This window comes from Xylocopa sonorina, chromosome 5 (genome assembly GCF_050948175.1).
Source record: "Xylocopa sonorina isolate GNS202 chromosome 5, iyXylSono1_principal, whole genome shotgun sequence".
In the NCBI taxonomy this organism is placed as follows: domain Eukaryota; kingdom Metazoa; phylum Arthropoda; class Insecta; order Hymenoptera; family Apidae; genus Xylocopa; species Xylocopa sonorina.
Genome location: NC_135197.1, coordinates 12,501,966 through 12,517,896, shown reverse-complemented (window position 1 = coordinate 12,517,896; position 15,931 = coordinate 12,501,966). Strand labels below are relative to the sequence as shown.

At 52.2% G+C, this 15,931-nt stretch overlaps 2 protein-coding genes across 7 annotated transcripts in view; one reads left to right on the top strand and one right to left on the bottom strand.

Moving 5' to 3' along the window:
- Pi3k21b (phosphatidylinositol 3-kinase regulatory subunit alpha) overlaps positions 1-15,931 on the bottom strand; it is a 344,756-nt gene that overhangs the window by 36,616 nt on the left and 292,209 nt on the right. The gene's annotated exons all lie outside the window — the stretch shown is intronic.
- Positions 1-15,931, top strand: part of Shal (potassium voltage-gated channel protein Shal) — an 84,470-nt gene that overhangs the window by 46,661 nt on the left and 21,878 nt on the right. For all 6 annotated transcript variants that reach the window (XM_076895584.1, XM_076895583.1, XM_076895588.1 and 3 more), the window contains exons 3-4: positions 1,960-2,148; positions 11,642-11,794. In XM_076895584.1, the coding sequence (XP_076751699.1) occupies positions 1,960-2,148; positions 11,642-11,794 (342 nt within the window). The remainder of the gene's footprint in view (positions 1-1,959; positions 2,149-11,641; positions 11,795-15,931) is intronic.

Below are 15,931 nucleotides of genomic sequence, written 5' to 3'. Positions count from 1 at the left end.
AACACCGATAACCGGAATGGAAACGGCGTCGAAACTTTCATGCTCGCTTTCGGCCCCCGCCACAGCCCCGATACCCATCGGGCATAACGCGAATTGCCAGCCGTGGATCTAGATACCGTTTTATCGACGGTGTGAATTGTGAACGGGAAAGAAACGCCGGTTAATCACCGTTACGCTCGCAGCGTAACGAGCAGGGGCGTTCGCGAAACTACCGCGACGACTGTGTATAATCTCGCGGCGCAGCGATTCCTGAACCCAGCGCAGCGAGGTTTACGAGCCTCGCGGACGTAGCGGGTGGCTCGTTAAAGAGGAGTAACGCGTTAATGACGGATTCGCCGAAGCTGCGTACGCGCGGAACGATGTCGTTTAACCCCCAGCGTTCTTTACGGCGTTCCACGCGAGGAGCCACGCGGAATGAAACCCAGAGCGTGTATACACTCGGCTGTTTACTCGAGATAAACGGTAACGGCCCCGCCTCTCGTGAATTATACCGACGCCGGTCGTCTCGCGAAAAAGGCTCAGCCAGAGCTCGCGAAAATGTGCGTTGCGTGGCAAAATTTGCGACATTCGTGACTGCACGCGACCCCGATGGTCGTTGTTAATATGTACCCGTGTCGCGCTGAGAATATGGTACGCTGGCATCGTTCTTAATTGCTCTGGGTTTTCTGGCTATTCATTTCACGGGAACAGCGACGGTGTTCGTCGATCTGATTTAGTTGAAATCTGTAAAAAAAGTTCGCGAGTAGTAGAAGTCAATGATAGCGCAGACGCGAGGTTGCAACGATACGATAGGTCATCGAGATCGTGTCCAAGTTGTAGAAAATTGCAGAAAGAAACGAACAATATTTGCTTCGTATTATCTCGCAATTACTCGAGGACGATTTCGTGATGAACGGTGGAATTCGGGAACGGGGCGAATTAACCCTCTTCCTCGTGTTCTCTTTATGTAAATGCGCGTAGACATGGCAAAAGTTTTCTTCGTCGCGAATTCACCTTCCTCCCCCGTTGAATTATCGCGTTCTATCACCGAAATCGCGGACTCGGAAGATGACAAAAGGCCCGTACATCTCGAGGGGTGGGATTCCGGTTACGAATTAGTTGGGACGAAGTTCGAAGACGAAAGGCTTTCTCCCAAGGGCGGCAGCTTTTAATCTTTGTCCCCTTAAAACTTGCCAGGGTCCCACACTGATAGCTGGTTCCAAGGTTGCCTTAAATCACGCGGAAACTTTCGCGCGAATCCTTGATAAGGATTGGGGTAGTTACCGTACAGGAAGCATTCGTTCGCCAGGGTGCGCCTCGCGAGAACTCGAGGAATCGAGCGTCGAGCGAAAGAAGTGGGACCATCGATACGTTTCTCTGCAAACTGCGTGGAAATTCTCTGCGAAATGGCTGTTTGAACAGCCTCGAGCCTCGCGTGGCTATAAGAGAAGCGAAAGTCTAGCGATTGTGACATAATCGCCTCGGAAATGGGCAAGGCCGCGGTTAAAACGTCGGATCGCCGTCGCTTATTCGCGATGTCTGAACACGTACGATTGCGGATCCTCGCTAAAAGCTTAATTGAGCGCTGGTAGGCGTCCCGAGGGAACGATGGGAAGAGACAACAACCGAGGACAATGCGTTAGTTGTTAGTCTAATGACTTCTTCCGCGCGCGGATCCGCCGATGCGATTTCCAACTTTTTCAACGCGGCTGTCGTGACGCGCGTTTCTTCGCGACTTGGTGAAACTCGCGTTTTTGCCACACTTTCAGCGAAGTTCTTCGCTTCGATGCTGGCTTTCGAAAGAACCGCCCCGCGGACCGTTTTTTCGAGAACTCTGGCCTTGATCCAAAGTCACAGCGAACTAGGTTGACCGTGAACGCGCGGCCACGTTTTCGAACACTTTGGCAGCGTTTAATCCTCTCCTTTCACGTGTACTTGCAAGCGGTCCGACTAACATCGACTGTTCTTTTCTCGTTGCAGAAAGCCAGATTGGCGCGCATCAGGATCGCGAAAGCGTCGAGCGGAGCGGCCTTCGTCAGCAAAAAGAAGGCGGCGGAAGCCCGACTGGCCGCGCAGGAGAGCGGCCTTCAGCTGGACGACAACTACAAGGAGGAGGATATCTTCGAACTGCAGCATCATCATCTACTTCGTTGTTTAGAGAAGACCACGGTGAGTCTCTGGAAAATCGTTCTCGCTTACATCCTAGAAGCACTCGTTACAACAGACTCAGTTGTTAATACCTCGCCAACCGCCACTACACAACCGCATCCGTTAACGAAACGGCACCAGCAGTGGCCGTTCGCGATGGGCAAAGAAAATATTTTCAGAATTATGAATTATAAACGCGGACGGTAAAACGGGCTCCATTGCTGGGGCGCGGCACGGAGAAGCGTGTCATAACATTCAAAATTATCCGTGACACTTCTCATGAATAAACAAGGGAGGGATACGAATGCTAAAAGCAGAGAGGAGCGTTGGGTGGCTCTCGAGAGCGACTCGTTCGAGTTGGACGCCTGCGAAGAAAGGCTGGATGCTCGTCGACGTCTGGTGGGCCTTCGCTTCATTAAAGCCGCACGGCCGGGCCTCGTTTAATTTCGCCACGGTCCCCTTCGCCCCCGCGCCCTCGAGTAATTTGAATAAAACCCCATTCTCCGTCGCATCCAATTTTAGCGCCGCACCCGTTACGCGAGGGGTGACGCGCCACCCACCGTGGCTGCGGTACACGTATCTACGGCTGGTGCGTCGTGTCGCGTACATTTCTTTGCATCCTTGTCACGCGACGTCGCGAGAGAATCGTGCACGGTTGTAGTCGACGCTGTGCGCGCGATCCTGCAGCGGCTTAACTCTTGCGTGCGTGCGCGGTTGATGAATTATCGCGTAAGAGGCTGTGAAATGCGAACGCCTCGCGAACTTTCCTGCGCGCCATTCATTATTCCTGGATCCACCGCGATCCTCCTGAACCTTAATATCTCGTACAGCTGGTCGTTTATTCGACGAAGGTTTTCGCAGTCTCGATGACACTGAACGGAATACCCGAAAATCGACGTCAGGCTTTCGGCTAGCCCGTTAACAGGGCCATTTCCGCGGCGCTGGACTCGCAACCGAACGACGAAAGGCTGATAAATAGGTCAGCGTTGGTATCGCGCGAATCGGAGCACCAGGTTTCAGTGGTCACTCGAGCCTGAATTTCCACGGAAATTGTGTTAATTGCAAGTTCTCCAGCTGGGATGCATCGATTAGCCTCCGGTTATTCGTTCGGGGGTGCGCGTTTTACAAGACCAAGAGAAAGATTGCTCGATTCAACCCTTTCTTACATTGCTGTTCAAATTTGTTTTGTCTGTGTCCAATCGATTCCTTCGATCGCGTCGAAAATTTGTAACTACGAGAGGTTATCGGTTACTCCCAAGGGACACTCGAAAGTTACCCTTCTACCCACTCGAGGGGCTCTCCTCTCTTTGTCAGCTCCCAATCAGTTCGGCCCTCGTTCGATGCAAGCCTTGCTTCGATAGTCGCAGGCTTGCCTTCGCAGTCCTCTTCCTGGTAGCTGCTACTTAACCCAGAAAGCAATGCAATTCCGGCCTCCTTTGTCGAGAATCGCCAAGAAAATCATGCACGTAGACCCAAACCTAGTCGCTCCACTTGCCTGCTGTCCTCGCTTGGTTCTCCTCGATCCTTGCGTAGCCGCGATCACGACTTCCTGCCGGCGTTTAGACGTTGTCACCGTCGCCAGCGGATCCATTTCCTTCCGCTTTTCGTCGCGAGATCGCGCACCACCCTTAACCACCCTCGAGCGTCCCCCAAGAATCCTCCTAACCAGCGATCCTTCCGGTGATCTTCGAGGAACTTTCTCAGGCGTTCCATCCGAAATATTTCTCGTCCAATTTCCAGCCAGTCTGGCTGCACCAGTTGTTCGACTTTCGCCAGGAATGATTAATGCGAACGAATTCACCGTAACTTTCGGCGCGGTTTGAACTAAGTTGCGGCACGCTCCGCTGGCACACCGGAACGACGGAATTGCGCTGCTGGGGAACGTACGGTCGAAGAAACGTTGGGTCTGCGAACGAGTCAATTTACGGGGGAGAAAAACAACGCTGCGATGATGGAAAGTTGGGTCCCGGTTCTCGTTTACTCGCTCTGAAATTCTGCGATCGAAACTTTCGCCCGTCGCTCGGTTACTTCTTTTCAAGGGAAACTCGACACCGTTCCCTGGCTCCAACTTATTTCTCGCGACCGCTCGAGTCTCAATTGCACCGTGCACGTGTAGTTCATAATTGGCAATCGATACGTTTCCACGGGACTGTGAATCTCGTCGATGTCCGCGAGGAGGCTCCGTGAAGGATCGCCAACCAGCGACCTGTCCCGTGATAACGTCACCGGTTAACGAGGACGCATTTCGTCCTCGGAGAACGCGATGACCTTTCACGAAACGTCTTCTCGCTCGATGAATCACGGGTCTAATCGCGATTTTTCCACCGAGCTAAGCAATCCCTCCCAGTCTTCGATTCGCGGTGGCGGAAGTTTCGAAAAAGACTTATTCGAAGCAATCGTCCGCGGTGAGCCTCGAGGCGCACCTAGGAGAGTAAATCATTCCTCGAGCTGACAAGATAAGCACGATCTTCGAACGATGAAGGAATATTCCAAGAGAAACGAAATTGTGCTTCGTGATTCTAATGAATCCGCTTTTTCCACCGGGCCACTCGCCAGCTCTATCTCTCTCTCTCTCTCTCTTGTTATTACGATGGAACTCGTTCTAAAAACAACCACGACGGTTACCGCGTCCATCACCCGAGGAAACGAGATTACTCCGGCCAGCTCGATCCAGCGGAGATCCAGCGGTGGTCCTCCAACAGGAGCAGTTTTCCGGAAACGATCCTCGGACGAGATCGTTCGACGTGGCCCGCGTGTGTTGCGCAGCTCGCTAGCATCAGAGACGCGGCCAATCGGTGTCGTCGTTGTCGACGTATTGATTTCTTCCGGGTCGTGGTCGGCCTCGATCGAATCTCATCGGGAAACGGAGTCGCGTCGGAGCGAGACGTCAATCCCGGGGCCCGGACATTAATTATAGCTGGGAAGCGGCGTTAAAGAGCTTCGACAATAGGCGCAACCCCATCGGATTTTCCGATCCGCGTCGCACAAGCGGACATCATCCTTCCGTCGCGAAGATACACCCTTCTCCCATCATCCCTCGATGGAGTCTTTTTTTCTCTGTTTCCATGGTTTTTTCTTTCCATCTTTCGTATCCTCTTCGATGATGCGAAGGAACGACTCGATAAAGCGGAGACCACTGCGTGGCACAAGCAGACATCATCCTTTCGTCGCGAAGAAACACCCTTCTTCTGTCACCCCTCAATGGAGTCCCTTTTTCTATGTTTGCATGGTTCCTTCTTTCGCGTGCAATCTTTCTTTCCATCTTTCGCATTCTCTTCGATGACGCGATAAAAATGATTCGATAAAACGGAGACCACTGCGTGGCACAAGCGGACATCATCCTTTTGTCGCGAAGAAACACCCTTCTTCCGTCACCCCTCGATGGAGTCCCTTTTTCTATGTTTACATGGTTCCTTCTTTCGCGTGCAATTTTTCTTTCCATCCTTCGTATCCTCTTCGATGACGCGAAGGAACGATTCGATAAAACGGAGACCACTGCGTGGCACAAGCGGACATCATCCTTTCGTCGCGAAGAAACACCCTTCTTCCGTCATCCTTCGACGGAGTCTCTTTTTCTCTGTTTCCACCTCTGTTTCTTCTTTCGCGTACAATCTTTCTTTCCATCCTTCGTATCTCCTTCGATGCGAAGGAACGATTCGATAAAGCGGAGCACCGCGCGATCTTCCTGGAGAACGGCGAGTCAGCGGTTCGCGGCGCGAAGATTGAGACAGCGGGTGCAACGATGGGTGCGAGAGTCTCGTGTCGAGGAACGATCGATCGTGGGAAAAATTTCTTCGAGACCCGTGCCTCGGGTCACGGTCTCCACCCGTTCGTTCGCTCGCCCCGACTCGCCCTTCCTACCCCGACTCGCGCTTCGGACAGCCGTTGGTCGGCGCGCTTATTTCCAGCTGGGCGATATTAAATTCACGAGTGGCCAGTCGTGTCACCGTTTTTCGGCCCCGTCGTCGAGCAATGCATACGTAACGCCCGGATATCCAGCGTCCGCCTCTTCCACCCGTTTTCACGCTTCTTCCGTGGCTCTCGTTTCTTGCTGCGCTCGTCTGCCGCGACCACGACTGCATCCTCAATTTCGTGGAAATTTCTTGTTTTCCCAGACCGTGGATACTCTTCTTACTCGATTGAATCTCTCGGGGAAACGAATACGGTCGCGAAAAGTCGGCGTCGAACTTCATCGCCAGTTTTGGCAACGGATCAGCCACCACCGGGTCCACCTTTAAATCACGCGACTCCCTCGATTGTTCAAAAACAACTTCATCACCGATCCCAGCGCTAGGCGTTTAGAACCGGTGCACCCCCTGGGGTGGCGAACAAGCGGATCGATTAAATTCCGCACCGAGCTGCTTGCCAGGAAGTCGTCCGCGACGGTTCACCTTGGACTCGGTGGAAAAGTCAGCCGCGACGCGGTGATATCTCGCGGAGCGGATCGTCCAGGTTTTGCGAGGGACATTTCGGACAGTCGGTGGACATCCATAAAACGGCGACAAGCGCGCGCGACGTCCCCGGGTCAGGTCGAACGGCGTGGCGAGTTATTTATGGGCCAGGGGGGATGGCCCAGCTGGATTTACGGACGTTGATCGCCGCCTCTATTAACTAGGGAATGCATATCTATCCTGGCTGCGTCTTACGGTCGCTGCATTTCTAAAATGGTGCCGCGCGTGTCCGTCCTCGACGACGCTCGTCGCCCGCGACCGACATTGCCGCGTGCCGCGGCGAACTTCGAGTCCGCCATCGCGTACCGCGATCAATTAGGCGCTACGAGCTGCAGAGATTTCCTCCATGAAAAGCGCGATGGAGAACTCGAGCGTGGCGAGACGCCATCAGCTGTGAATCGTAGCTGCTAAATGGAGGAGCGGAAAATTTAAACAAAACCGGCTACTCTCGATCGAGCGATTTCTCTTCGTTCGCAGCGAAATTGAAATCCTTTGAAACGGGGCTCGATTCGAGAGGAGCGATTCTCTTTCTCTCTCTCTCTCTTTTTGCTCGTTTCAGCACAGCTGGATCGAAATCGGCCGGTTTCCAAGCCGTTAAACCGCGATTGTGCGCGCGGAGGGAACAGGCGGCTGGAATTTTGTTTAATTTATATTTAAACGCGCGCAGCTGGATCCCGCCACGGGCTAGATCAATGGCTGGCGTTGAATAGAAGGCGCGATTGGAGAGGTCAGTTGCGTTTCCGAGCACCTTTACAATCCGCCGTAACAAAAATAGCGACGCCCGGCTGTTTATAGAGACCTGGCACTCGGTGCGTGATTCCTTTTTTTCACGCAAACCCCGCTCCGTTTCTATTTCCTGACGTCATGTCCAGAGGACTGTACACCTTGCAAATGAAACTGTCGGATCGAGCGAAACGACAAGCGAGCGCGCGCTCCGCCGGATATTGTTTCCATTCGAAAATTAAATTCATTCTCACGATCTGCTTTGTACCGCGCAAAAAACAACAGCCACGACGATTCGAAAGAGTGCGATTTCCATTCGTCACAACTGGCTGAATTAATCCTTTCGTTCTCGTCAACGAAACCTCCCTCCGTCTGCTAAGAAAACGAAATCAGAAGCAAACAGCGACGACCACCAACCCTGTCGAATACGCGGCGCGAGAAGAGTCCGATCGCACAAAGCGCGCGGCGTCGCCGAACCGCAGCTCCTCTTCTTTGTCCGTTGATCAAAGTGGGCCGTGAGAGTCCTTGCTACGTGACAAGGACGACAAAGAACCGTCCAAGTTGTCGCTTTGAAACAACCTCGCGAGGGACACCGATCTCGAACCTCGCGCCGATCGATACTCCTCGCGGGCACCCTTCGAGCCACCCCTCGCTCGAACCAACCACCACCGATCTGACTTATTGTCCGCGTCTTCGGTTAACGAACGAATACGTCTGGCTGTTCTGGTCTGTTCGACGGATTCGTTCGAAGAATCCTCTTTGCGACGTCTCTACTTCGATCATTCGTCGTATATCCGCGCGGAAGACCGATCGCGAGGTCTCCCTTTGCGGGAGGCCGTACCCTGGAGAACCATTTCGAAGGAAATAATAGACGTCGCGGAGGCTGAAGGGTAGATCCGTCTTTTGTCGGGCATCCGGTGCCCTGTGGAGTGGCTCGTTTTATTTCCACGCTCGGCTGCCGTTCGCGGGGACCTGGATAAGAGGCGGAATCGCGACAGGGGTTGAGTTCACCGGGAAGAAGACGAAGGAACGGCGGGTGAAAGCCGCGGTTCGTTCGCGCGGGCACGCCTCGTTTCAGCCGCTGGTTTTTCTTCTTTCCGGCTTCTCTGGCTGGTCCATAGCGAATCGGGCATTCTTCGCGATCCACGGCTGGAATAAACGTCCCCGTTGCTCGCGTAAAATAATCCGAATCTTCCGGGTCGGCTGCGATTACTGCGAAATTTAAATAATTCCCGCGGGTCAGAGGAGTTCGCGAACCTTCCCCAGGCTATTTCGAGGTACCTCGGTCGCGTTGGTACGCGCGTAAGCGAATTCATATTCGCACGCTGTTGGTTATAACGAGATTTGGTATTTGTTCGCGTACTACTCGGTTAGCTTGCAATTCTATGTTCGTTGCGTGTCGATGGACAATTTATTGGCAACGAAATGCCAATGGATGACACGCGTATCGTTGGAGAACAGTCGAAGGGAGCTTTGAAACTTTACCATTCGTGGACGCGAGATTGATCTCCCGTTTAAACGGAAACGTGACCAGGCTACGCAGTGCTCGCGAAAGGGTATAACGCGGGGGTAGGCGCGTCGCGTTTTCATCGCGGTGCATGGATCGCGATACACGAAGGACGTTAAAGGGCCCACTTGACCGGTCGATCTCCACTGTTAACCGTCGACGGGGATCTTCGCGGAGGTAATACACCGGAGGATGCTCGTCGAACGAGAGGGAATGGGAGGTTATCGAGTGATCTCGACGTCAGTCGCGCGAGAGCCAACCTCTTTCCAGCTATGCGAAGATTTGATCCCGTGGAATGGAGCAGCCGTGCAATCTCTTTAGGAAACCGTTCCGAGAGGACTTTGATTTTCACCGCTCGCGCGGGTACGCGTGTTATCAGAGATAACGATGCCACGAAATAAACGCAAAGATTAACCCTTTACGGGGTTTATATAAATGAATTTATATAAGAATAAACATACGAAAGTGTTATATTTTGATATATTATCCGCGTGTACATTTTGACGAAGATAATTATCGAAATTCGAGTTCTGTAATGGTGCTTGGTGCGATATTATACAAAACACTTACCAGGGCATTCTGAGTTGCTTGGATCTTATGTCACTGTCTGTTACACTAATTTTTCTATTTCTCACACGCGATACGTAATTACTGTTTACACTTGCTCTACCACCAATATAATCGTGATCGATTCAAAATGAAACTCGACTTAAAACTTTCAAACGAATGGTGCAAAATTTCGCGACAAATGTGCTCGCTACGACCGTCGAAACCGTACTAACGCTAGACACGTCGTATTCAGGACTACAGTCGTAGAGGAATTTTACGTCACAATGTCACTTTACAATCGAAAACGTAAACAGCCTAAGGGACCTATTCACGAACCGATACTTCGCATCTATCAACTGGAGATAACGAAATTCAGCGTAAATACAGCCGCTCGAGTTGCCGCGCGAAACGTCGTGGCGAATGAAAGTCGCCGTTCGAGCGCAAAGGTTTAAATCGAATTACAAATTAGATCGATCCGGATGCGCCGGTTGGGGGATGGTCAATAATATATCGCACTGATGAGGACGTTTCAATGAATCAGCCACGATAATAGCTTATGTAGGGCCGCGAATTATTAAACCAGTGATTAATATATGTTGCAACGAATGGTTAACGGTGATTAATTGTTCGATCAATAATGAATTCGCTTTTGTAAAGAGGATAATAATTTCAAAATGCAGGATTACAAAAGCTTCTCGAGTAAATCATAATCGCTAATATATACTAGGCGATCGAATTCCTGATAGACTTCCAATGCAAGTTTGCTGATGAATCGGTGTCTGTTCTTGCGGTTGAACTTCTTCGATGGTCGATTTAAGTTAACCAATCCCATCCAACTCTACTGTTAATCGATCGATATCCAATAAATTCCACGAGAACCCCGAGTCAGTCGAGAATTTCACAGTTCACTACGATCCGCTGGTTTTTAATCGAAACTCGTTAGCTCCACGATAACTCGACTGCCCAGTAAGATCGAGGCTGAGTTTCCTACGACGAAAAGTAACCTGCACTTTGATTGCCGGCGAAATCCTGGCGGAAATGTCCGCGACAGGACTGCGACAACGAGTAACCGCGCGAACGCGTGTCCTCCCCGTCGGGTGTGTAATTCGAGGGGTGGAAACAACTCGCAACACGGTCAGAGCAATACTCGGCGGACCGAACTTTGACCGTGCAACAACAGGAATCGCTGGAAATGGTCCCAGCGCGATCCCCGCTCGTCAAAATGCCAATATATTCTGCATGTTTGTTCCCACGACCATTCCTCTTCCTACCTTTCCTCCATCCCCTTTTATATCCTGCTGCGCTCTTGATCGAATTTAATAAATAATTACCGCGTGCGATACCGTACTTCGAGAGCCATTTGTCCGACCCATCTTGATTGTCTAATGAATCAAGCTGCGTTGTTGAAAAAATTGACCTGCACGTTTAACGATCGAGAGACACACTCTCGAAACTACCCTTGCTCGTACGGTTACGCGCGCGATCCACTCGCGTCTGCTCGCAGCCTCGACGAAAAGTAAAGATTCCTTAATTAAATCCGCGCCACGCTAGATGAATCCATCCCTCGAGCACACTTTGGTAGATTCCTCTTAATAACGCGGGGCGAAGTGTACAATTTCGAGGGTGGAAATTCGCTCGTTGACTCCTCTGTCGTAGAGGGTTGCGTGAGTAATCAACCCGGTCGCGTCGCTGTCGATTTAAAATGGATAAGCGTGTCGCGCGGAAGATAGTGGCGTCTGTTTAAAGAATTTACGACGTCCGCGGTACGAATTTCCCACGGAAACGGAACCGCGGTGTCTGTAGGTAACGAGATATCGATTGGCGTCGCGGATTATAAAAGTTGGAACAAGGGGGATCGAAACTTTAGACGGTAAATTACGAGACAGTAAACCCGGTAGGCAGCCTCTCTATCTCAGCGGACCTATAGCCTCGAATAAACCTAGAGAACCACCCTTGATCTAAAAAAAAAAGAACTCGCCACATTCTATTAAATATAACCGTCCCGTTTCCCTTGTTCCTCTTTACGTGGACATTGAAACATACAAAACTCCTCGATGCATTACGCGACGTCTTTAAACACTTCCAAAAGCCATCTTACTCTTTACTAATCAACTTCATCTCACGCTCGATCATCGACCAACCAACGAGAGAAAACTCCTCGACGCGTTACGCGACATCTTGAAACACTTCCAAAAGCCATCTTACTCTTTACTAATCAACTTCATCTCACGCTCGATCGTCGACCAACCAACGGGAGTAAACGAATCTAATCTGTCTGTTCCAGGATCGCGAGTTCGTGGAGATGGAGGTGCCCTACAACGGTGCCCCGAAGAGGCCGGGCTCGCCGTCGCCCCTGACCTCACCCGCGCACAGCACTGCCTCGAGGGGCGGCCTGCTGCACGCCTGCTGCGGCCGCTGCTACCCCCAACGTTACCAGGTACGCGGTCGCCGTATTCTCGCCTCGACGACCTCCATAAGCGAGGGTCCACCCTCGACTTCCTCCCACTCTCACCAATCGCAGCCGAGCGGTCAGCCGGTCCAGTCCCAGTACCAGTCGGTTGACCCCATCACGGTGCCGAATGTCGCGTTTAACGTGCCCGGTGACAGTGATCGGCAACGTCGCCAGGGCACCAGCTCCTCCAGCCCCTACAACGAGACGAGGGTGTGAGGCCGGGCTCGGGACTCTCAACGATTCCATCGAGCCGTTCGAACTTGACCAACGATCGTCGTTCTATCGGTCGCAACGGCTCGCAACCCTAAACACCCCTTCAACCTCCCCCTCCGCTCTTGCATCGGCGAGTTCCTCCGCCAACTGGTGAATTCGTTCTAACTCGAGGTCGACGCGTCAGCTGTTCGCTGGACTCGTCGTTGTTCAGGGTGTTGGTCATAGATTGCCGTCGACGCGTTGAACGTCAGGACGGTGAAAGAAACAGTCATATCATGAGAAGGATGTAAGGATTTTATCAGGGATCTTTGTTTGCCTTGCGTTCTCGGTCTCGAGGCGACGAGAAGACTGAGCGTTCCATATCTTATCGTTAGAGGGACTTAAGGACAGCACGACTTCAGACTGACACAAATCGTCCCCCTCTCTCTTCGTCGACCGGCACTAATTTCGATCTTGGGTCTAACTCGAGAGTCACGAATTCTCTTCGAGTCTCGAGCGGGGAATTACTCTCGTCGCTCGTTCGAGCCTTCGGTCGCGTCGACGCGATCGAACATCGCGTTCTTCGTCGATGATCGCGGTTCAGGTTTCAGGCCTCGACTCGAAAAACCACACCGTTCGATCGAACGAACCGCTTCGACCGAGCATGGCTGGAACCGGACGTTCGTGTTTCCCGATCCATCCGAACTCGCTCGAGACTGGATCTTGACGGTACGATTAGGTCGCCAAGCGCTTGGAGACTAATTCCCGGGATTCGATCTGGCGTCAGGCCGATGTTCAGACCAAACGGAACACCAATCAGAACGTCGATATTTCATCGTTCGATCTTGCAATCGGTTCCCTGTTTCGATTTATTCCAACTCGAGCGCGTAGGCGTCTCCTGACCGAGCGAGAGTGAAAGGAACCAGGCATAGCATGGCGACGCAACTTCCACCAAGTGGAGGAAAGAGTCAGTAGAAGAGAATCGGCTCGACTGTTTCAAGAATTCGATCAAGGATCCCTATACTTTTAGGAAGGACGGTATATAGTGTCTTCTCAGGACGCTTGTGTCCGTTTTCTCTCGTCGAACTAATCCACTGCGACGTCGGACCATTAAAGATACTTCGCAAACCTTCAGATCTCTCGCAGCTCAACCTCAAAAGCGCAGTTCTGTGCGCGTCACTCTCGCTCGATCAGGCTACTCGTAGGTCACGAAGTCGCAGAAAGTAGCCCAGGTACGATGTAAGAGGACGTCCGAGCAAAAGTAGACCACGACAACGAAATATCGCGGTTGTTCGTGACATCGAATCCCGGTTGTTAAGCACGGCACCCCGCGACGGGGGTGGTCCGGCTCTCCCTCAAGCACTGCCAGCGAAGGGTTCGAGTTTCGAACCGTGTGCCGCTCTCTGCCGTTCTCCTCAACGTCCGCGGATCGTCCAGTGCGTACAAGTTTCGAGGGGTCCGTTCGAGGTGTCGAGTTGGAAGCGGTCCATCGAGAGACATCCTCGCGCGGATGGCGCACAAGAAGAGAAAGGGACACGCGAACGGGCGCGTTTGAAATCCGCGAGCGAAACCGTATCGACTGGCGCACTTTTCTACTGGTGTTTACGTTACGCTGGTTCTGGGAGCAATAAATATAAAAGGAGGAACGGGACGCGCGTGGCGCGTTCGTTCTCGCGCTTGGAACCGCTCCAAGATCCGTCGGATGGGGTGCAGAACGCGTTTCGAACGCCTCCACGGACTGATCCACGCGCGTCGAACCACTCGACTCTTTCGTTTCTCTGAGAATTGGAATTGAAACGGGATTCCGGGGTTTTCCTTCGCGACGCTCGCGTCCTTCGAGGGTTGAACGTGGATAATTCTATTTCCTCTGGAGCTCGTACGCGCGCCGCGTTTCATCGGCGATTCGCGATCCTGCGATCGTATCTAGGAGACGGACCCCTTGACTCGCATCGAAAGGAACGATCCGCGCAACCAATCGAACCGAGACGATCTCGTCTCGCTTGAACACCTTCGATCGAGGCGGAACTAAGGTTCTATCCGTAGATTAGGGATCTAGATTACCACCGAATCGTTATCGTTCCGTCGAGGATCCACGGTCTAATTGAAAATTATCTCTAGCCTTACTCTACTGTCTTCTGGTGGCGAATTCTAAATCGATGTCGTAGTGATTATGCTGGTTAGAACCAGAGGGGAGAACCGCTGGACTGGCTCGTACGATGTCGGACGCGTTCAGCGTGTCTTCTTTGAATCGAAATTGCCTAGGTCTATCCGAGGACTCGTAGATCGTCCTTAGAATTACCTCTTTCAGTCGAGCGGCCTTTTCTTCGAGTTTTCCCTACCTCTCGTCCCACGAGCCACGCGGAGTAGACCTCCGCGCGTAGCACTAACAAACGCCCTTGCGAGAAACGGCTCCATGGGTTTTCCCTGCGACGCGACGCTTTAAAAAGCGTTGCGAATAGAAAAGCAGAAAATGAGAAAAAAAAAAAAAAGAAGAAGAGAACGAGACGATACATGGCTGGAGATCGTAACCGTCTATTTGGCGAATAGTTCGTCGAAGCGTGGATACGTGTTACGCGATTAAAAGTTGAGTCTGTTCCGGGTGAAAAAGAACTGTAAGAGTATCCGGATATCGAGTAAATTGGACGCGTATCGACTGCAGCAGGAAGGCGGTACGTCGACTCGTAAATCAGCCGGCACGTAGCGAGAGGTGACGTTAACGAGGGAAAATGAGAAGTGATAAATGGTCCTGTCCGCTGGCAGATCGGGGACGAGATCCCATCGAAACCCCATTAAGTGTCGTTCCCCCGTCTACGCGGTCTCGTTTCTCCCCTGGCAACGCCATTTTTCACCGGTTCCCCCCTCGCGTCGTCCACCATTTTTCGCCCGCCGCCTGTTAATCGTCCGTTAACTCGCGAGGAAGACGCGTCCGTTAACGCATTCTTCGTTGACCCCCATCCAGCGATCTGCGCCTTTTAACGGGCCAGATTTATTTAAAACCACCACCGCCACGTGGTCGCTTTGTAATTGAAATCATCCGTGGCAAAATCCCGCGTCTAATTATAATCGCTCCGCTGATTCCGACCGTGGGCAGAAGCTCATCGAGGCGCCCATTAAAACGTCCCACCCTCTGTCAGCTGGCATTTTTCACCGTCGACCTATTACGCGTTAATCGGCCATTAACTGGCGAATTAGCCGCCGCAATCTTCCACCATCTTCGACCGCGTTCCCCCCCTCGAACGGTCGCTCGAGTTACCACGAAATTGAATTTCAATACAGCTCGGTCAACCGAGCGCCTCGTCTTCGCTTTCGTCTGCCAATTTCCACCCTCTACGGACCATCGGTTTTCCTTTAGCACCCGCCGATACCGGCTGGATATACATCGCAGGTTCACTCGACGTCGACTTCGAGATGTTTATTTGCTCTCTGCGATCACTCGTGCGCCACGGTTCCACGGCTGGAAGCATCGATCCTGCCCAACACAAGCGCATGCCAATGGCGGCCCAATAGGAAGTGGGTTCTGTCTAGGCGGTACTAGACAGACCCGTTTCTGATTGGACCAGACGTTGCTCTCAGCCGTTCGCCTTTGCGCGACAGGATCGCGACCCTGTCCCCGATTAATTCTCCGCTATCTACCGTTATTTACCCCTTTTAATGCGAAGGGATTCGAAACGCACCTGTCTGGAGCCGCTCGATTAATTCAGACGAGGGCCTCGTTTCATCCCCCAAAACCAGCTCGACGTTGGATGACGCTCGAGCACAATAGACGAGTTTGGGGCGCGTCAGAACACTCGCGATCCTCGCGAGCGCGTTCCCTCGGCTGGTTTGAATCAATGATAAGGTTCGTATGCGAGAAGTAGCACGGCTCGTCGCGACGTGCCCCGTCACCAGTATAACAAATGTGTTCCTGCCATATTATATACGCTGGCCGAC